Source organism: Pelodiscus sinensis, chromosome 3 (assembly GCF_052426305.1).
Source record: "Pelodiscus sinensis isolate ZL-2025 chromosome 3, ASM5242630v1, whole genome shotgun sequence".
Taxonomy (NCBI): Eukaryota; Metazoa; Chordata; order Testudines; family Trionychidae; genus Pelodiscus; species Pelodiscus sinensis.
The window spans coordinates 117,779,039-117,800,701 of NC_143054.1; the positions used below are offsets into that span (position 1 = coordinate 117,779,039).

Below are 21,663 nucleotides of genomic sequence, written 5' to 3' on the forward strand. Positions count from 1 at the left end.
ATTTTAATATCCCAGTCATTTAAAATATATCAAGCTAAAACTTGATAAGTTAATAGTCTGAATACTAGTCTGAAGTTTCTTCTTGTTTCCCTTCCCTTGTAAGTAAATATTTGTAGAAAATGTCACTGATCTTATCACTGTTGGTGTAGTTTGAAAATTTTCTAATATTCATGAATAGCTATGTGCGGCATTGGATTGTTGAAGATCCACTTCAGTTAATGTCTATGCATGTGAAATTAGTTTTAAACTTACTGTGTTTATTCATGAAAACCTCACTAACAAAAATGTCTAAAAAACAACAATGATCCTGTAGCAAATAGAGACTAACAAAAATATATAAATAGTATCATGAGCTTTTGTAGGCACAACTCACTTCTTCAGATGGCAAATATGGGCAAGGTGCCCAGAGTTTGAAATATAAAGCAGAAAAAGAGGAGAAAGGGAAGGAGAAAGAAAGGGGGGGAAAGGTGGAGGGGGATGTCAATTAAAGTGTTCATGCTAAATGAGCGGTTTTATTGGCCGGGCGTTTACCGGGAAGTCAAAGACTTTTGCCTGTCCTGCCCAGAATGCCAACGAGTAAGCCCAAGGGGGGTCCCTAAGGCCCCACTCGTGCCCCTACCAATCATAGGCGTTCCCTTTGAACGAATGGCCATGGACATAGTTGGCCCGCTAGAAAAGACAACTACCGGGTGCCAATATATTCTGGTGGTCCTAGACTACACCACCCGGTACCCCCTTGAGAACAACGACTGCCAGGGTGTTAGCTACCGAGTTAGTGAGAATTTTCTCCCGGGTGGGGATACCCCAGGAGATACTCACGGACCAGGGGACGAACTTTATGTCCCGCCTCCTAGCGGAGCTGTGCAGGCTATTGCAAATCCGTACTTTACGGACGTCTGTTTACCACCCCCAGACGGATGGCCTAGTTGAACGTTTCAACAGAACCTTAAAGAGTATGTTGAGGAAGTTCGCAGAACAGGACCCCCGAGCCTGGGACCGTCTGTTGCCCGCCCTAATGTTCGCGGTGAGGGAGGTTCCCCAGGCTTCAACAGGGTTCTCCCCCTTTGAGTTCCTCTACGGGCGACAGCCCCGGGGGATTCTAGATATTGTGCGAGAGAATTGGGAAGCCCAGGAAACCAGGGTGAAGGGCTCGATCACCTATATCTTAGAACTCCGGCAGAAGTTAAGAACCCTTGGGGACTTTGCCCAGTGGCACCAACGGGAGGCCCAGAACCGGCAGGCCACTCATCACAACATCAGTACCTGCTTGAGGACCTTCGAGCCGGGGGATCAAGTCCTGCTCCTGTTACCCACACAAGATTCAAAACTATTGGCGAAATGGCAAGGACCCTTCGAAGTAGTCAGATGGGTGGGAGAAATCGACTACAAGGTGCACCTGACCGGGCCGCGCAGGGAAACGAAGATCTACCACATCAACCTCTTGAAGGCCTGGAGGAGTCAGGAGGGGCTGACGGGGGATAGCGTCGAAGATGACATCGACTTGGGCCCTGAAGGGATAGCCGCCGCCGTAGCCCCAGAACCCAGAGTGGGCCGGGAACTGACACCAGTTCAGAAAAGGGAACTAGAACAGCTGCTCCAAGCCTATGGAGACGTGTTGACCGACCAGCCCAGGGGTACGACCCGAGCATACCACCATATAGACACCGAGCCCGGGAAAACGGTGAGAGAGGCCGTTCGGCCCCTGCCAAGAAAGGTCTGGGAAACGGTAAGAGAAGATGCTCCGGTGGGGGGTGATTGAGGAGTCCCACAGCGACTGGCGGAGCCTGATCGTACTGGCCCCAAAACCCGACGGTTCGATACGTTTCTGTATCAACTTTAGAAAAGTTAACAGCATCTCACGTTTCGATACCTACCCGATGCCAAGGGTCGATGAACTCTTAGACCGCCTGGGCCACGCCCGCTATCCATGAACAATAGACCTAAGCAAGGGGTATTGGCAAATCCCCCTCACCACATCTGCGAGAGAGAAAACAGCCTTCTCCACGCCCTTTGGGTTGTACCAATTCATACGTATGCCGTTCGGCTTACATGGGGTGGTGGCCACGTTCCAGCGGCTGGTAGATAAGGTACTGAAAGACCATCGATCATACACCGCCGCATATATCGACGACATCGTCGTATACAGCGAAACCTGGGAGGAACACCTGAAGAGGCTTCTGGCTGTCCTGAAAACGTTGAAGGGAGCGGAACTCACGGCAAACCCCAACAAATGCCGGTTTGGAGAACGAGAAGTGATGTACCTCGGTTACACGGTGGGGCGCCGGAAAGTAAGCCCCCTAGTCGACAAAGTAGAGACACTGCAGGAATATCCACCACCAAAAACCAAGAGACAGGTCCGTCAATTCTTGGGTCTAGCTAGCTATTATAGACAATTCGTACCCCATTTTGCGTCGCTAGCGGCCCCCTTAACGGACCTGACCCAAAAAGCGCGCCCGAACAAGGTGGTGTGGACAGAGGCCTGCAAGAAGGCCTTCCAGACACTTAAAAACAGCTTGACCGGTGGCCCCATCCTAACACAGCCGGATTTTGACAAACCCTTTATCGTCCAGACAGACGCCTCAGAGGCGGGGTTGGGGGCGGTCCTGTCCCAGGAATGGGAATGAATTGAACACCCAGTGATGTATATAAGCCGCAAGCTGTTCCCCCGTGAGTGTAGATACTCAACCATAGAGAAAGAAGCCCTGGCCGTAAAATGGGCGACAGAGACGCTCCGATACTATTTGTGGGGCAGCCGATTCACGGTAATGACAGATCATGCCCCACTACAGTGGCTGCAAAATATGAAAGCCTCAAACACCAGGATCATGCGCTGGTATCTCTCTTTGCAGCCATACGTGTTCGATGTGGTCCGCCAGGCCGGAGCTAAGCACGCGAACGCAGACTTCTTCTCCCGAAAAGACGGCCCCGAGGAAGACCCGGACCAGGGGGTAAAGGGACCTTTAAAGGGGGAGGTGTGTGACGGGGCAGAGGCGCCCCGCACTAAGGGCCCCTGGCTGACCGCCTGTTTGGCGGATCTCGGGGAAAGCCGGGGGGGCCCCCGAGCAGAGCAAGCCGCGAGCGGCCGCCAATGCGGCGCCCTCGCAAGCCGCTGCACCAGCTGTTTGGCGGAGGCAGCACGCCAGACAGGAACTGCAGGGATCCCCTGGGACATCACCAGGCGGGTGACGTCAACAGCTAGGCGCAGCACCGGACCGGAAACGCGCCCACGCCATGGCGGGTGGGGCCACGCCGCGGGGATTTAAACGCCCGCTGGGGGTGAGACCAGAGGGGAGTGCCGAGAGCGTCCTCCCACGAGAGCAGCCGATGGATGGGCCCCAAGCCGAGGAGGTAAGCCCCTACTCGGCGGGCCAGACTGGCATGGGGAGAGGAAGCAGCCCAGGGCAGGCGAAGGGAGCCTGCGGACTGGCGTATTTTGGCTACGGCCTCGCCAGTCGGACCGGACGCGAGTCACGTCCGAGTCCTTAGGGCCCTGGGCTGGGGTCCGTGAGAGGGGGCGGGCCCGGACACTCTTCTCCCCATTGCGGGAAGCGAAGCCTCCGGTGTTTCGAAGGAGGCCTGGGGGATTGACAGTGCGATTAACAGGGATGCCGGGAGGCAATTTTGAGGGTGTTGGGATCACAAGACAGGGGTAACGGACGGGGAAATAACAGACAGACCGCCGCAGGTGAAGGGGGGCACGTTTACAGAGACTAAGAGTCAGGATTCACTTTCCATTGAAGATAAGTCAAAAGCTGAAGGAATACTGTATCAGATCACTGATTACACTGCTAGTGGAGTCTCCAATGTAGCCCCCTGACTGAGGTAGTCAGGGAGCTGCTCCTATCCCCTCCGGTTAACCAGCAACCTTAATAGGTGTTGCTTACTGGTTAACCTTTCACATCTAGAATCTCTACTGATTTTCATTCCTTCATGGTGCCCTATATGAAGTCTCATGATAGTGAATGTTATTTTCTGAGACACTTCATTAACAGAAAATATTTCATCTTCTAACCATTAATTTCAGTTAATATTTCCATTTATAGAACATCAATATCCTTAATGACTGTCATTTCAACTTGTTTCCAATCTTTCAGTTTTGGCTAGGTCACCAGCTATCTCACTCCCTTAATACCCAACATGTGATGGAATGCGCTGAAAAGTCAATTGATTGCATCACTTTATGATCCTCAAAGCCTCTTTATGAACTGAACCATTGTTAGCATTTTGGTTTCTTCAAGAGGAATTGAGGATTATCGCCCACAAGCAAATAAACATCACAATATTGCCTCTATTTCTTTTCTATTTATGTCTTGAAGTACAGTAAGAACAGCTTTCAGTTTGGCCATATAGTTTAAATATATCCTGAACTTGTGTTCTTTCTTATACTCTATCACTGGATGAAGATACTGCAACCACCGCTCTTGAAACATTTGTCTGTTGAACCATCAGTGTAGACATGAATCTATCTGCCTCATGACTGATGTGGTCAGATGGTCTTTTCTACACTTTTCTTTAGTGCAGCCAAGTCGTTTGAACAAGGTTCCAAAAAGGAGACATTTATTAAAGCAAATAGATTCATGCTAAGAAATTACTGGGCATACAACTTTCTTTACACACTCTATTCTCATAGTAGCATCAAGTGTTTCCAGTTCTTCAGAAGCCTATACAAACTATCTGAAACAAGATGATTGAAACAACAATCTTGATTTGGTTTTCCCACTTTTGGACAGCCCAGAATAATAATGAGTAGTCTTGTGGCACTTTAGGGACTAACAAAAATATATAATGTATCATGAGCTTTTGTAGGCAAAAGTTGCTTCTTCAGATAAGATTGTCTCCACTCAATCCCAATCCCCTGGGGCTCTTATACATTTCAAAAGCAGAAGCCATGCAGGGCCGGGGGGACTCCCCACTGACCTGTGCTCCCTGCAGTGCCTCAGCCTTTGAAATATACAAGAGCTTGTACATTTCAAAAGTAAGCCCCACAGGGAGGATTAGATCAGCAAGTCCCCCCCATCCCCACTGGCCTCAAGCTCCCTGCAGCACTTTGAAATGTACAAGACCCCTGGGCCTTGTACATTTCAAAAGGAAGCCGGGCGGGCAGCACTGGCCCAGTGGTGCTTTTGCTTTTGAAATGTACAAGAGCCCCACTGGGGCTCTTGTACATTTCAAAAAACAGAATCACAGCAGAAGCAGCGCAAGCGGAGACTGCTTCAGTCTCTGCTCGCACCATTTCCACTGTGCCTTTACCTGCCCCATCCCCCACGGAGAAGGTGCTGAAGGGAACTGGCTGTTAAGCAAACTCTCCCCAGTACTGACTCCTGCTCCCCCCCACTTGCTGCCTCTCTTTGATAGAGGCGGGGGGAGGGACTAGTCACATTGCTAGTTGACTATCCAATAAGTTTCTATCAGCTACCCTTCTGAGAGTGAATAATAATGACATTTAGGTGGGAAACAACGATAATTTCCATACTGAAGTACCTGTGTTATTCTATAATTCTTAATGGCTGAATATCAGACTTTTTTTTTTACAAATTGCAGTTGGAGTGGATCTGATGGTTGTTGCTAGATTTAGATGATGTTTATAAAATGCATGAAGATTTCTGCATGACTGATAATAGCAACTATCATAATAAGTATCTTTCCTTTGTATATATCCAAGAGCTTTAAAAAAGTCAGTATTATCATGCCCATTTTACAATAGAGAAACTGAAGCATAAAGCAGGGATCCAGAAGGCCTGTCAGAATCCCAGTTTTCTTTAATCCCAGTTCAGCACTGCATTCACTAGGTTATGCTACTGTATACAGGCCAGTGCTACAGCTCCTGTAAAACCTGTGTGACTCAATTGCCTTCAATAGATCTATGGCAAACTACAGTTGCTGAAAATCTGATATTGCACTTAAAATTATAACTGAATGGAAATTAGTTCTGGCTTTGTTTTTCTCTTTATTATATTCACAAACTTGTGACAAATTGAGCCTTGTTTTAGAACATTTTAACTGATGAAAACAGTGTAACGATTCCCTTTATTAAATAAATAAAATAAATCTATGCTACAGTATCTCTTTCCAGAGTTTAGTACATTTGTTTCCAATGGATTAATTTCCAAGTTAACTGATTTTGAAAAATGCCTGGCAGACAGTAATGTAAATAGATCAGATATACTGAGAGATGCATAATGCAACTTAAAATATGTAATTGCATTATATAAATATTACAATGATTGTTTTTTTGAAAATGGATCTGGCAAGTCTTCTCCCATAGAAGAATTAACACGTTTGGACTAGAGATTTCTGGCTATGCAGTATTTCTCTAACGTTGTGGTTTCCTGTGATTCCCTAAGGCCATGTCTTCACTACACAGTGGATTGACTGCAGTAATCAATCCACAGGCAGTCAATTTACCAAATGTGCAATAAATCGATCTCCAAGCACTCTCCCATCGACTCCAATACTCTACCAGGATGAAAGGGTAGTCAGAGTTGACAAGGACGGAACAGCCTCCACGAACCTTACTGCGTGGAAGATGCAGTGGTATATTGTCTTAAGCTATGCTATTTGCATAGCTGAAATTGCATAAGGTAGACCAATAGTGAAGACACTAGTGTAAAGAAGGCCTAATTTAGGGGTCTTTTATACTTTGTTTTTGTGTCAAATAAAAATGTGTTGCCAATACATAAATCACTCAAGGCTCTAGGTAATTAATATATTGTCATAGAAATAATTTTTTACCTAATCAAAATATATTTTAAAAATTATTTTTTACACACTATTTGCTACAGTGAAAAGACAAATACAGCCTCCATTTCTGATCACACTTACACGCTTAACTTTATATATTGTGCCTGGTCCTATATATTTACAATCTGACCCATTGGGTCACATCCATATGCCTATACAAAATATCACTGACATCAGTGGTACTCCTTATGAGTGCAGGGACCAACCAGATAGATCAAATTGCTGATCTGTAGTCATTTCTATTCAAAAGAAAATTTTCCACAAGAACACTATACTGTTAGAACATGATTCCTGTGTTTGTCAGGTTTGAAAAAACGATGTTTTACATACACACATATATATATTTAGCATCTGACAATTATTTTGAGACTTTCTTGATCAATTTATAAATGAGCCATATAAAGCTGATCAGTTTAAATTAAGATTTTCTGTCTTAATAGGTTATAGCCTATCTAAATTTGGGTCAGTAGGTATGTTGCATTAGCCACATGCAAATAAAATTGAAGACTGGTGCAGATTTAATCCTAACAGGAAGATTAGGGTTCAGTTCGTGCTCTATAATTCTTCATGCCACACAATCAGAAGCATATGACACTCAAGCCTTTCATTCCTTCAAAACTTTAAGTCACATATGCCTTTTAAAACTGTCTTATATTGACTTGCTAAAAAATTAAAGAAAATTTTAAAAAGAACACTAACTGCAGCTCTGTAAGCAAGTACTCTGATCTGAACTCTGTACAATTCATCAAGATATATAAATATTTGAGTCAGAAAACACTTCTTTCATTAAATCAAGTTTTCTTATAAATGCTCTCTACTGCATTAGAAAAAAAGGAACAGATATATGCAACTAGGCACAAATTGCAGTAGACACTGCATATAATATTCACATAGAATTAAAAAAATCACACCGTCATAAAGTTACACAACTTTCTTTTGCTTTTAGATGGTTTAAAGAGAACATCACACTAACATTCCAGAAACCATACATTAACAAGAAAGGAAAAATAACTTCTCGCTACAAAAATAATAGGGAATGTGCAGCAATTTCCCAAGAAATTCAGTTACAAAACTTTTAGAGGATCAATGTTTCATCAGTACATCAACTATAAAATTGAACATATTTAATTTTGATTAGATCTCAAATAGGAGACAAACACCCAATGAGAGAGGCAGAAAAAAGGTATTTAAAATCGGGGGATAGGAAGAAATCCTTCAAGCACAAACAACTTTATCTAGGACCTCAATGTTATGTTCTTCATCTGTAATTAACAAAATAAAAATTAAAGTGAAAAAGGAGGAGTATGTAAAAGGAAAAGTTTACAGTTTTTGAGACCATGTGGTAGCCTTTGTGATTTGTGGGGTCCACAATGAGGGAACAGGGATATTGGGGATTAACTACCTCTTCTTTCCAATACCAGAGGGAAATTTTGGCTAGTTGGATTACAAGGTCACGTGTTGTAATCTGCACAATACATGTTGTCAACTTTGAGGTAACTCTGGTCATTTCACCCAGTGCCCTCTTACCTCCCACCACTATCTGTGAAGCCGGAATGTAAGTTGATTCCTCAACTCCACTCCTGCTGTGTGAAGAGATAACAATGGCAGGGCAGGACTGCAAGAGACAACTACTCTCAGCCAGCATGAAGGCAATGGAAAGATCAAGATGAACCACGACTTAGCTGCCATCAAGATTTATAGAGACAAAATGGGCAAGGTAATTTATTAGTCAAATTTCTGTTGGTGAGATAGACAAGCTTATGAGCTGACACAAAGCTTCAATAAAAGATATTACCTCACCCATATTGTCTCTCCAATATCCTGGAACTTAATACAGATACAACATTGCATACAGTTAGATTTATAAGCAGACCACATGGTGAAAGAACAAAAGGGATACACTTGATTAAAAGATACAAATATTTCCTGGAAGGTCAAAAGAAAAAAAGTCATCAATATTACACTCTTTTTATGAGGACATATGCCAGTGCAAAGCTGATGTAAAACACTTTCAATCCCTTTCCATTGGGTTTCACACTTGCTTTGCATAAGTGTAGTACTCTGCAAAGGAGTGGAGAGTCCAGTCACTTATACTTTCACTTACCTGTGAAGCATATTAGGCACCAGGGGAGAAGGGGTCAACCCCCACTCTTCATCCTCTGCCCCCCCCTGCTCCCCCAGACTTCACCCACCACCTCCTCCAAACATGCCATATCCCTGTTCTCCTCCCTCCCCCCACCCCCACTATGAGCACCCCCACACTGCAAAAACAGCCTTCTGTGGCAGGCAGGTGTTAGGAGAGAGGGGGACAAGCTGGTCAACGGTCAATTTTTTTCCCCATGGGTGCACCAGTGCTAGTATGTCTTTGCCGTAAAGCACCATTATGTTGATATTGGCTAAATAAGAGATCAAGACTAGCAATATCTCGAATCACAAACTAAGTGCATGCATATGTATTGTGCCTATAGTGCGTGTGTGCGGGGTACCCTGGCTGCATAGATGTACGTGTGCATGGTGTGAGAACCTACAGAGTGGCTGCATTATGTTGGGGAATGCATACACTACGGGGTGTTGCACGGAAGGGTGCGTACTCTACAGTGTGCGTGTTGCCATTCCTGCACGGTTGTCCTGCAATCTCTAGGAATTAAAGGGTTCATCTTTAATTAAATATTACGCCATGATGAGATACCAAAATTGGCAGCCCTGTTTGTGTGCGCGGGGGGGGGGGGGGGAAGAGTATTGGGGCGGGGGGTTGCACAGGGAGTGAACATGTTGCGCGCGGGGAGCGCAAGTAATTTCCTATGTCGGTAGCCGCGGGGCCAGGCCAGTGCTGGCAACAGGCGGGTGGAGCAGGTGGCCACGAGCCGGGGGGGGGGGGGGTCCCGGGCCCAGGCTGCTGCGCCACAGGCTCGGTGGGACTGGCTCGCGAATAGATTGTGTGGGGGGCGGAGGAACCGCTGGCTGCATCCGGGTCTCACTCACTCACCTATCATGGCCACGATGGGGGGGGGGAGGGAGGAGGGCGCGCGCACGCCCCCGTCCCGTCCGCGCTCGCAGCTCAAATTCTCGCCTTCAGCACGGGACTGAAGACGCAAACTGCGGGGCGGGCCGGTGGGACGGGCTGGGCCGTACTGCGCATGCGGAAACTTGGCGCGTGCCCCGCTGAGCGCAGTAGCCCTCTGGGTAGTGTAGTTCTCCTGTGCGCCCGCGCTTTCTTACTGTCGCCAGGGCTGGTGGGCGTGATCGGCGCGATTTCCTTTCCCCCGCTCCCCTTCCCCTCTCGCCCCGCCCACCTTCCTCACGTGACCGCAAACAGAAACCGGGCAGGTTGTTGACACGTTGCTTAGCAACCGTGAGGCGTCCCTAGAAGCGTGTCGGTGTTAGCAACAAAGCGTGTCAGTGGCCCAGCCCCCCCGACCCTACCTAGGCGACAGCAGGGGGTGAGGAAAGGCAGCAGGGGCAGGGGGCCAGGAAGGGGCAGCCGAGCGTGAGGTTGATTTTATTTTCCAGTGTATTCTTTTAGCCTGTATTGTGATTCCTGTTTTCCACAGAGGTGCCTGGGGAGATGGTGGCAGAGAAGGAGGATTCGAGCCCCCCCAAGCTGCCTGCAGAGAGACCCCAACAACAGCAGCAGCCACTAGGCCAGGCGAGGAGAGCCAAGCAGCAGGTCACCGATGGATTCACTGTTAAAGCCATGATGAAAAACACTGTGGTACGTTTGCTGCCAATAAAGAGGCTTTACATTCATTTAGTCTCATCTGCCTGTGAAGCATGTTAAGAGGCGGTGGGTGGGTGGAAGGGGGACTGTGACTGCCAGAAAGTATGTAGGGTTGGTATGATTTTGTCTGGGGTTATGCAAATAGCATTCAGGCCTTGAGGAAATGTCAGCTTGAAGTAAGGGCGGTGTCTCAGGCTATTGCCATGCCTCTTGTTAAAATGTGTCAGTTTTGTGTCACCATATTGTTATATATTGCATAATCCAATTATATATTGATTTAAAGGCCCACCTATCATGGAGTTATGTCCAAACATAATTATGCTGTACATTATTAAAATATTACCATTTCATACCATGGCACTGAGTCAAATATGGTGAAATTATGACATACATATCACATTATCTGAGGAAAGTTTCTCTTTGCAAAGGAGACAGTCCTTAAATTCTCAGCTGAAAAAATGATTATAAGCACATATTTTTAATTAAAGGAAAACCTATACAAGGTGGTAAGATAAAAGAGTTGAATGTCATTATTTAATCCTGAAAACATGAAAAATATAGCATTTAAAAAAAGTCCAACAATAATCATGAAATATCTTTCACACAGTATTAGTAAATACTGTCTTGAAAATAAACATTCTTTTTTTGTGGATAGCCTTTTAACATGAGGCGGTCAAATAGGGGTTGATCCATCAATCTTTACTTTCACTAACACTTCTGCCATGAGTAATAATTGTGATATCCCATCCTGTCTTTATAGTGAACCTTTCCGACAATAATTGTTGTAATTGATTGCTTCCATTAAATGTAATAAATAAACCCCAAAGCTTGTGGTAATGCAGAATGCAGCTGCTCAGTTATTGAGTGGAAAGTGCTGTTATGGGCACACAACATCTGTGCTCAAATCTCTGTATTGGCTTTTTGTTTGCTTTTGGGTACAATTCAAGGTGTTGGCAACAGTCTCTTGCTTTATCCCTCACTCTCTCTTTAACTGCATATATGTTCCTGATAATAGTTACAAAATGCATGAAAAGAATCCCTAGAAACTGATCTGACCTGGCTCTGGAATTCATTACATATGTCAACATTTAGAAGGAAAAGAAACAAACAGTCTATCTAAATATAATGTAATCTGTAAAATGTATTTGAGAAATAACATTTCCCCCTTTTATAGGTTCCAGTTGGGCTAAAAGCCAACAATAATTAAGTGCAAAACCCATCCCAGCATTGACCTATTATCACGTAATAATAAAAACACAATGTTTATTATTTAATGTTAGCAGCCAAATCACTCACACCCAGATGCTTAACTTTATGCAGGTGCATAATAAAATTAACTTCAATAAGATTATTCATAGAACATAATTATTTTATGCATAAAACTTTGCCTCAATCAAGCCTTAAAGACACAAAACATGAAAGGTAAGAAACAGGGACATAACATAAAGCAAGCATATGAACAGTCAACAAACTTGAACCGTAATCTGAAATTAGTGATCAGTATATAGAGAACTGTTTGTTTTGTTTCTTTGTTTGTTTATTACTGCTTTTAATTCACAAAGTCTCCAGTCAGGATTTGGGCTCCGTGGAAACACAAAGAACTATATCATCACCATTCTGAAGCGCTTAGAACTAGAATTGATGCTCTACCACAGCTGAAATATGGGAATCCTCTCTTTCAAATGGCATAGAACATTTATCTCTAACCCTGAGGTTCATGAGTCCTCCATTTAGAAGCCATCAGTATGTATTTCCTAGATCATAACATTGTGTTTTTCTAATAGCTCTCATATCTACAATATATGCTAGTGAGCGACAGGCCCTCATGTCCAAAACCTAATTCTTACATTTTCACAAAAGCAAGCTGGTCTTTGATGCTCGTTTCAAATTTGTTCTGGATTTTCACTTAAATCAGCCTCTTACTTTGGTAATCTGCAATTACATTCATCCCACATACTCCGTAAAATGAACATTAGACAGTTTCTGTCCTTTTATTTGGACAGGTCATAGATCTTTTGTGAGTCCTATTTTCTCTTCTTGATTTCTGGGAATAAGTTTAGTGGCATTTCCATCCTTCAAATTGTTGGATAATTATTGGCTGCAAATGCACAGACATGAGTTCATGAGACAATTTTCTCTATTTATACCTCTGCTGGAGTGTTACATAAAGTTCTGACTGTCTTTGGTCAGATCCACAAAAAGACTTTGGTATTGCAATGCTGAATATTGCATCACCTAATGTTTTATGTGCTCAGATAATTCAGGAACACCACTGTGATCCACAAACCCTGAGGTTAGTGTAGAACAGGGCTGCATAAAATATGGCTCACGGGCCAGATTCAGCCTACTGAGCCACGGGATCTGGCCTGCGGACGCAGCAGGGAGCCCCAGGCAGGCTCCCTAATTGCCTCGCCCCACCCACACTCCACTCAGAAAAGCAGCTGTCGGGACATTTCTCTGTCACCACTGTGAGCTGTTTCTGGCCAGTGAAAGCTGCCTGTTTGAAAAACAGGCAGCACTCCCCTATGGCTTCTAATTATTCACACACACACACACACACGAAGCTGTATCAGAAATGTGCTGGGCTGCTGGCCCAGAGTCACCCAAGTAAGTCTCCCAGCCAGAACCTGTTTCTGGCACCCCAGCCCCTCCCTCCCCCAACCTTGTGCCCACCACTCCTGCCTCCCCTACCCCATATAACCCGAACTGTCTGCCCCTCTCCTGCACCCATACTCCCTCCCAGAACCTGCACCCCAGCCCTCTACCCCAGGTAACAAACCCCTTCTCCCCTAGGTCACATCCCAAACCCCAGCACCCCAATCCCCTGCCTGGATCAAAACCCAAATCCTTACACCCCAGTTCACAACCTCTTCCTGTCCTATGTCACAATCTGAACCCTTCCACCACAGTCCAGTGCCCCAGATCACAACTGTTTCCTTCACCCAAGCTCCCTCCTAGATCCCACATTCTCTCCAATCCCTTACCCCAATCTCCCTTCTGCACCCAACTTCCATCCCAGACCCCGCACCTCCTCCATTAATATCATGGAAGAGTGCAGCCTTTGACCACTTTCCAGAATCTTGGAGTGGCCCCCCATCAAAAATTATTGCCCACCCCTAGTAAATAGGTTCCCTATACAATGAATGGGAAGAGGTAGGAGCCTAAGAATGTGATACACAAAAGTTAATTTGCTAGGCAGGGAACTGCCTAGCTAGCTATAGGCAGATACTAACTAAAAAGTTGTATACTAAGCCCCTTTCCTCTCATGGAGATAGACACCCTAAGTGCAGGCTGCACAAAGGCATCTAGCTTCATTTGGCCATCCACAAATGGGAGCCCATCTCCTGAAGTCAGGAAGTTTAAATGTTGACACTATTTTTTGCAGAAATAAGTGAGATGTCTGTGTAGTGCCATACAAAACAGCCAGAGAAGGTGGTGCTTGCCGTGTAACTTTTAGCCCAGTGGTTGGAGCACTCACCTGGGATGTGGAGATCCATGTTTAAGTGCCTTCACTACTAGAATGGAAGAAATAATTTGAACAGGGATTTCATTGCTCCATGGAATGTGCTCTAGCCAATGGGCTATGGGATCTTCTAATCTGAGGCTCCCTCATATTCTCCTGTTATATCTTTTCCACTGTCGATAAATACTTAAAAAGTGATTGGAGCAAGGAGACAGAACCTAGGGTCTCCCAAATGGATGTTTTATCCTCCAGGATATCATATTATTCTCCCTCTTGCTGGTAATATGATTTTTCCCCCATGGATAAATACTTAAATAGTCACTGAATGAGAGAGAGCACTGCTGGGACTCGGGAGATTCAGAGTCCAATCCCCCTGCTCCAATCACTCATTTGTTATTTATCCTTGGTGAAAGAGCTTCAACAGGGGAGTTTATGGGACCCTGCCTTCAGAATATCCCATAGTTCTGTGATTAGAACACTCTTTTAGGGTGGCAGACCTCTGTGAAAATTTTGAATGGAACCCAATCTGATAGATGGCCTCAGAAGTTCATCCATCTAGCTTTCCCCCACTTTGTGGATTTTCCTGGGGCTAGAAGGGAGATAGGCAGTTGGACACCTGCGGTATGTCTGCACTATGCACTTATTTCAGAATAACTCCCAGAATAACTATTTTTGAAATAGCACATCCACACTACTTGAAATTAGTCCTAGGCAGGATCTCCTAATGTGGATGCACAACCTCAATTTAGAGCCCCAGGAAGCACTGAGGAATAATTACTTTGAATGGCCCTGGTGTGGACTATTTTGAAACAGCATTTTCAAAACAGGCATTATTCCTTGTGAAATGATAGTTTATTATTCTGGAATAATAAACCTGTTACTCTGAAATAATTTTGAAATAACGGGCTTGTCGTGTGGATGCTCACCTTGCTATTTCGAAATAATGCTGTAGTGTAGACTGTTTAGAGTAAAACATCAGTGTCACAATCATTCAGAGTCATTTAGGCATGGAAGGAACTTCTTCCCTGACAGCTTAGATACTGAGTGAGTTTAAGTGCCTGCAGTATTTGGACTAAGTTTTATGAATCTCACTAGAGCCAAAAAATGAGACTTATGCACCAAATCTGGGGTTTAGGCCTCCAATTACTTCTGGGAATCAGATTGGAGGAAATGTCTAACCTTCTTTTTCCAATGTTGGTTTATTAACTTGAACTTCCCACCATTGTTGTTATCATATTTTCAGGTCTTGCTTTTTGTCATACACTTCATTTATTGGATAGATTGCACCTTAATGTATCAAGAATGTTTTAAATAACAAAACAACTCTCTCCTGTTTTCAAAACAACAAATCTGAGACAAGCTTCAAGAAATGATAATCTTTCAGCCTTTGGCAGCCATATGAATTATGGAAATCACATAATTACTTTTTAATTTGTCCTTTATGCTGCAGCTCTATCATCTCAAATCTTCAGTGCCTCACCATACATTTGTTTATAACACTTTCTTCATCAAATTGTATTGATCACTAATAAATTCACTCTTTCTTGCCACAAATTCTGGAGATACTTAAATATATCAGTTTAGTGTAAAGACTTTTTAAACATCTTTTTCATATCAAGAAAGGTAAGGTGAATTTGACCTTGGTAGAGATAACGCAAAACAAAAGAGAAAGAGAGCTTTATTTTACAGCTTTCTTTATTCTAGGGATGTGCAGAACAAACTATAACCACTACAATTGAGTTTAAGGATTAGTTTTTAAAAGATCTTTCCTCCTCTTCAGATAAGTTCAGTTCACAGAAATATTTGCATATCTTTGTAAAAGCAACAGTATGTAAAAAGAATACTTGATTTAATCTAGAAATTAAAAAATTTTAGGGCATAACAATTGTACTCAATTCATGACAAGTGGGAAGTTATGGCTGGTGTATATGCATACTTTCACACTTTAAATGAATTTAAGTTATTTTTAAATAAAATGATTCTAGCTATCATGGTTTTTATTATGGTTGCAAAGCTAACATTTGAAAGATTAATAGAATGTGAAAAAATGAAGTGTTGGCTTCCTAGTCTGCAAGTAAGCAAATTCACTGTCACTTGAAATGGCTCCTAGCTTTGATAATCATTAGCAGAATGAAATTAATAAAATTCTGATCAGTTTCACAGGTGATATTTAGAACATCATGGGAAGTAGTGAAACTGTTAAGAATCGTGGTTTATTTTTACTGACACCATTATTGTTTGGGAAAATTATGAGCAACTGTATAGATAGCCTCTGGAGTTATTTTCATGGGAGGGAGAAGGACTCAAAATGGAGATTAGGGAGTTGTAGAGCAATGGGCCCAGATACACAAACGGATCTAAGTGTAACTTTTAGATGCTTAGAAAAATCACAGGAACAACAACTGAATCCACAAACCTGGAATTAAGTGCCCAGGCCTCCTATACAATGTATGTAGAGAGACAGGTGCATGATAATAGGACTCACAAAATTCAGCATGTGAGGGGAACCACTTAAACTAGACCATAATAATTACTGAGGAGGGGGATATGTCCAAAGTGCAACAGCTTCAACAGGAGAGACTGAGGGAAACTCAGTTCACAATATTGCAAACCTCACAGCTCAGGATACACTTCTGAGACCTTAGTGACTCCTGTGTAAATCATTGCTCTTTCTACTGCAGAAGAAATAATTGAACTTGGGTATGCTACATGCTGGGGGAATGCACTAACTTGGGACAGTGTTCCCTGTTAGCTGGGCACCTGTGCAGCCACTTGGAGAGATTCAAATGCTGTCCAGCTGATTAGCAGAGCACTCACAGCAAGGTTTTGTTTCTACTGGTGGTGCATATTCACACGTCTTAGCATGCATAACAATATTTATTCTGAACATGGAGGGAAAAAATCTGGACAGGGATGAAAAAGATTAGAGGGAACATTGACCTGGGGGTGGGAAAAATATGGCCTGTGGGTCAGATCTGACCTGCCGAAGCTTTGGATCTTGCTTTTCACAATCCTCTGGGCAGCCATTAGGACTCTCGGGCCACACTCTGCTAAAATCAGCCAATTGATGGGGCCATATGTGTCTCTGCACTGCCTGCCTAATGCGGAGGCGGGGAGGATTCATGCTTCCACTATCCCTAGCACAGTCCTTGCAGTTCCCTTTGGCTGGAAACAAACCAAGGGGAGCTGCTTGGGCCATTTTTGTGGTGCAGGCAGCATGTGAATGCCCTCCTCCAAAGGGTGTGCAGTGGAGAGACACACATGGCCCAGCAGCCAGCTGCTTTCAGCAGCATGGAACTGTGGCAGGAAGCCTGCCTGAGGGTCCCACTGGGCTGCTAGCTAGGAGTCACCTATGGTAAGCACCTTCAGCCCACAATCTGTACCTGGCATCCTGTTTTCTTATGCACCCAAACTCCCTGTCCCAGGTCAGAACCCCCTACTAGCCCAGGTCGTAATCCAAGTCTTCTGTAACCCCTCCTGCAGTCCTGTCCCTGGTCACAACACCCTCCCAGGTCCTATACCCTCTCCTTTACCCCTGCCCCTGGTCATAACTCCTTCCTAGACCATGCACCTCCTCCTATCCACAGCCAACTGGAGCTGAGATTGCCAACACCTGCAACTGTGCAGCGAAATATAGTGACAGCAGCCCACCAGAGGCTAACCCTGGAGAATTGCTGCCGTGTTATTGCCTGCCCCTTTCCTAGGCTGCAAGCTGTAAGAGAGGCACTACTTACCATAGCTTCCTCTGGCTGCATTTTTAATGGGGCCTGACAGAGCTGTTTCCCACTCTGGCATACCAAGTGCAGAAGGTGGAGGCCCACAAAAGCCCTTAAATACCTTGCCTCTATAGGCTTTGCTTACAAAACAAAACCAAAAAACCCAAATCCTCCCCAGAGTTACAGATGCACTGACTCTGGAAGATAGGCTACCACCATCAAGGCTACCACCATCAAGTGATTTTTAAGAACCCTGTAAAACCAGGAAGGAACACTTGCATTCTTTCCCCAGAGGTACCCCAAGCTGTTCTGCCACAAGAGAGATTGAAAAAGAAACAAAAGAAAACACAGAAAACAAATTGTGTCTTTGATAGCTGACCTCTCAGGCCAGGCAGGCACACACACAGACCTGTTACATGCCATAACAGAAGAATCAAATCATCACCTTAAAAAAAGATGATTTTATTAACAAAAAATAAAAAGATTTTTACTTAATAAAGCATACTTGGTTGGTAGGTGTTACAGAGCAACTGAGAAAAACAAATTAAAACACAGAAAATATTGTATCTCTAGATACAGCTTAAATATAATAAATGCAGGGGGAGAGCACATGGATTTTACACAGAGAAGCTTAACCAAACAACCAAAACAAAGAAAAACACCCTGATCACAACTAAACATACACTCCTTTCTCTATTCACGGTCCATTCTGGTCCATACTTCACAGCCCAGTTTACTCCCATGCCCAATATTCCTTATAGGCATAGTAATTTTGATTACTGCATGTTGCTCCTTCCTGCCCTTAATTTAGAACTCACACAAAAGAAGCAGCAGCTAGGTATCTATATACAATTCAAATTTCAACTGTCTTTCCCATTGGCTTTCCTGGCTTTCTGCCAACACCTCCCCTAGCTACCTGAGTTTAATCCTTTAATCACTGGGTGCTGGCTAGTATTCCTCCTATTCATCACAGAGCCACATCCAATAGGCTAGCTCTTAGCATGTCAATCAGATCAATCACTGGAGGTGAGTTAGGCTATTATCTGCTGGTTTGAGAATTGTGGTGGGGCATAGGCATTAATAGGTACCCAGATACCTAGGGTGAAGAGCAGTGAACATGCCAAGGGGCACATGCCAAGCATCAACCTAGATGCTTCAGGGACTGTTACTGCAAACATTTAGATGCAGCGTGAGCCTTGATCTACATTGCAAAGTTAGGTTGATATAAGGCAGCTTGTGTTTACCTAATTATGTTAGTGTCCACTGTACAGTGTTGCTCTCACTGAAGTAAGTGTTCTAATATGCCAACATAATAACTTCACCTCCATGAGAGGCTTAGAGCTTATGTTGGTGTAGTTAGGGTTACACTATGTTCCTTACATCAGTTGTTGGCTTTTTTGTTAATATCACTTTGGTCTAGAGCTGTGAAATTGACAAGAAAGCCATCTCACCCTCTGGGTACTATCAGGTCTCTGCTCCAAGCCAAACTGCCACCCAGGCTCACAGGTTGGGCAGCTGCCCTGACTGCCCACTCCCTCTGGCAATGACCGCTGACTGGACTCTGGATGGGGATTTCCCTGCTGAAAACAAGAAACTTCAGCTAGTTTCCCCCACACCCTCACCTCCACTGCCAGCTTCCCCCATGCTTCTAGCTCAGGTCAGAGAGGTGAGAAGCCTATGAAGGAAACTGGACTCCCTACAGGGAGCTGCATGGAGCTAAGAGTCCTGGCTTTCAGCTCCCCACACTGCCCCTCTTCAGTCAATGGAAGTGTTCCAGGTGAGGACATACACCACCAAAAGGAGGGTAATGTGGACATCAGTAACTATTGCAGTGGCTCTGAGTTGATCTAACATAGGTCTTCTTAAGATTGTAGTGTAGAGATGCTTTGAGGTTTAGTACCCACAAGGTTAGGCAGTAGCTAAGTATGGGGGCAGATTGTGCATCGTGGTGCTGCCTGAAACAAGGACATAGATGCTTGAACACTTTTGAAGATCTTAAGTCTTGTGGAAACTACTGGAATCCACAAAGCCTGAATTAGGTGCCCAGGCATTATCCACCTAAGTATGGAAGCCACACAAAAGTCAGCAGACTAGGTGGCTCCCCACTTAAACTAGACACAGCAGATGTGAATGAGAGGCTGTGTAAGCTTCACCCATCTCAGGAAGTTTACTGCTTGTCTCTATTTGGGCTCTCCAGCCATGAACCCTCTATTACAGTCATGTATCTAAGCTGTTTTATTTAAGAAATTCTGGCAGACATCATAGTAATGCCCACTTTATAACTTTAGCTCAGTGATTCAAATGCACCCAAATCCATGTTCAAAACCACTCTCTGCCCAATGGAAAGAATGTACTTGAATGTAGATCTCCCACCTTTCAAGAGACTGTTATATCCACTCTCCCTGTCCAACATGGAACTTGGTGAAAGGACTCTCACCACCCCAGTTGTAGAAAGAAACATTTATTCTTCTGACTAGTCTGGCAAAAACTCGAAAGTTTTCTCAGTTTTAGTATACTGTGTTTAAAATGTATTACAATAGAATCTCAGAGTTACTAACACCTTAGGAATAAAGGATGTTTGTAACTATGAAATATTTGTAACTGAAATATTTGTGGCTCTGAAATATTATGGTTGTTCTTTCACAAATTTACCACTGAATATTGACTTAATACAGCTTTGAAACAGTACTGCTTTTAATTGTCTTAATTTAAACAAAACAAACACAGAAACAAAGTAAGATTTCTTACCTTGAGAAATCTTCTTCACTCTTTCCCTTAATTTTTTAGTAGTTTACCTTTAATGCACTACTGTACTGTGTACTGTATTTTCTGGGTCCACTCTCCCTCCTCCCCCGCTTTTTGTTTTGTTTTGTTTTTCCTACTGCCTGATTGCATACTTCTGGTTCCAAATGAGATGTGTGGTTGACTAGTCAGTTTGTCACTGTGGTGTTCATAATTCTGAGGTGCTACTGTAAATTGTATAGCTAGCTTAATATGTATTCACCAAAAGAGTGATGTTTCTGGTCCTAAAGTAATTGAGATTCCTTTTCCTTGTTCATGTGTAACTTTATTAACTTAATATGTTTTTTCTTCAAAAATTATGGAACAGATGTACTGACATACCAAGATAGACTAAAACTTCATGTAATTCAATTTTCTGTTTCAAAAAGTGGTCAGTATCAGATGTTAATAACACTTTTCTATAACAATCATGTAATAGTTTGCCTATGGGAGAATTCCTTCTTAACTCCAGAGTTAATTTAGTGATGGTTTATGTCCTGAAACAGAAGAGTATGATATTCCTTATGAACTTTTATTCACGCTATGTAACTTGAAATATTCTTGTTATTCACATAGCTAATACTACCTCCGGGATCTGGTAGCCAACAAGGGAAGAAATGAAGAGCAATAGGGAAATAAGTCTTCATTTCAGTAAAGCACTTAAGCACGTGTTCAAGTGGTTTGCTTAAATGAGGTCTATGGCCAGGTCTACAAAAGAGAATAAGTTTGAATTAAGGCCATGTCTTCACTTGCCTCACCAAAGATCAATCTTCTAGTGCTCAATTTAATGGGTCTAGTTAAGAGCTACTAAATTGAATGCTGAGGGTATCTCTTGTCACACCTGTACTCCTCACATTCTTGAGGCGTAAGGGAAGCTGATGGGAGCATTTGCTCCTGTCAACCTCCTGCTGTGAAGAGGGTGCCAAGCTTAGCTTAAGCTAAGTTGACTCCAGTTACATTATTTACAGAACTGGATTTGCGTACCTTAAGCCAATCTTCTGGGGTGTAGTATAGACTTGGCCTAAGATATGAAATTCCAGCTCCATTAGTTGCATAGCTGGAGTCAACATACCTTGATTCGATCTTTGGCGATTAAAAAAAAATCTCATGATTATGAGCATCTAGCTCATGTTTTTTTAATTATTGGTGGTGTCAATATTGTAGTTTTGCTCACTTGGCTCCATGCAGAAGACCTCCACACACATTTCCAATTGCTTCCTTGGCTTCTAGTGAACATGTAAATT

General features: G+C 43.7%; 2 protein-coding genes across 8 annotated transcripts in view; one reads left to right on the top strand and one right to left on the bottom strand.

The window, feature by feature from the left end:
• Positions 1-9,996, bottom strand: part of PRKN (parkin RBR E3 ubiquitin protein ligase) — a 1,204,231-nt gene extending 1,194,235 nt beyond the window's left edge. The window contains exon 1 of one of the 4 annotated variants that reach the window (XM_075924578.2): positions 9,728-9,996. In XM_075924578.2, the coding sequence (XP_075780693.2) occupies positions 9,728-9,734 (7 nt within the window). In that variant the 5' untranslated portion in view covers positions 9,735-9,996. The remainder of the gene's footprint in view (positions 1-9,727) is intronic. The other 3 variants (XM_075924580.2, XM_075924581.2, XM_075924579.2) reach the window with 3 other exon arrangements.
• A 42-nt stretch (positions 9,997-10,038) lies between these two features.
• PACRG (parkin coregulated) overlaps positions 10,039-21,663 on the top strand; it is a 485,180-nt gene continuing 473,555 nt past the window's right edge. Inside the window, exons 1-2 of one of the 4 annotated variants that reach the window (XM_075924585.2) lie at positions 10,039-10,181; positions 10,293-10,453. In XM_075924585.2, coding sequence (XP_075780700.1) covers positions 10,307-10,453 — 147 coding nt within the window. In that variant the 5' untranslated portion in view covers positions 10,039-10,181; positions 10,293-10,306. Of the gene's footprint in view, positions 10,182-10,264; positions 10,454-21,663 lie in introns of all 4 variants that reach the window. The other 3 variants (XM_075924583.2, XM_075924582.2, XM_025180746.3) reach the window with 3 other exon arrangements.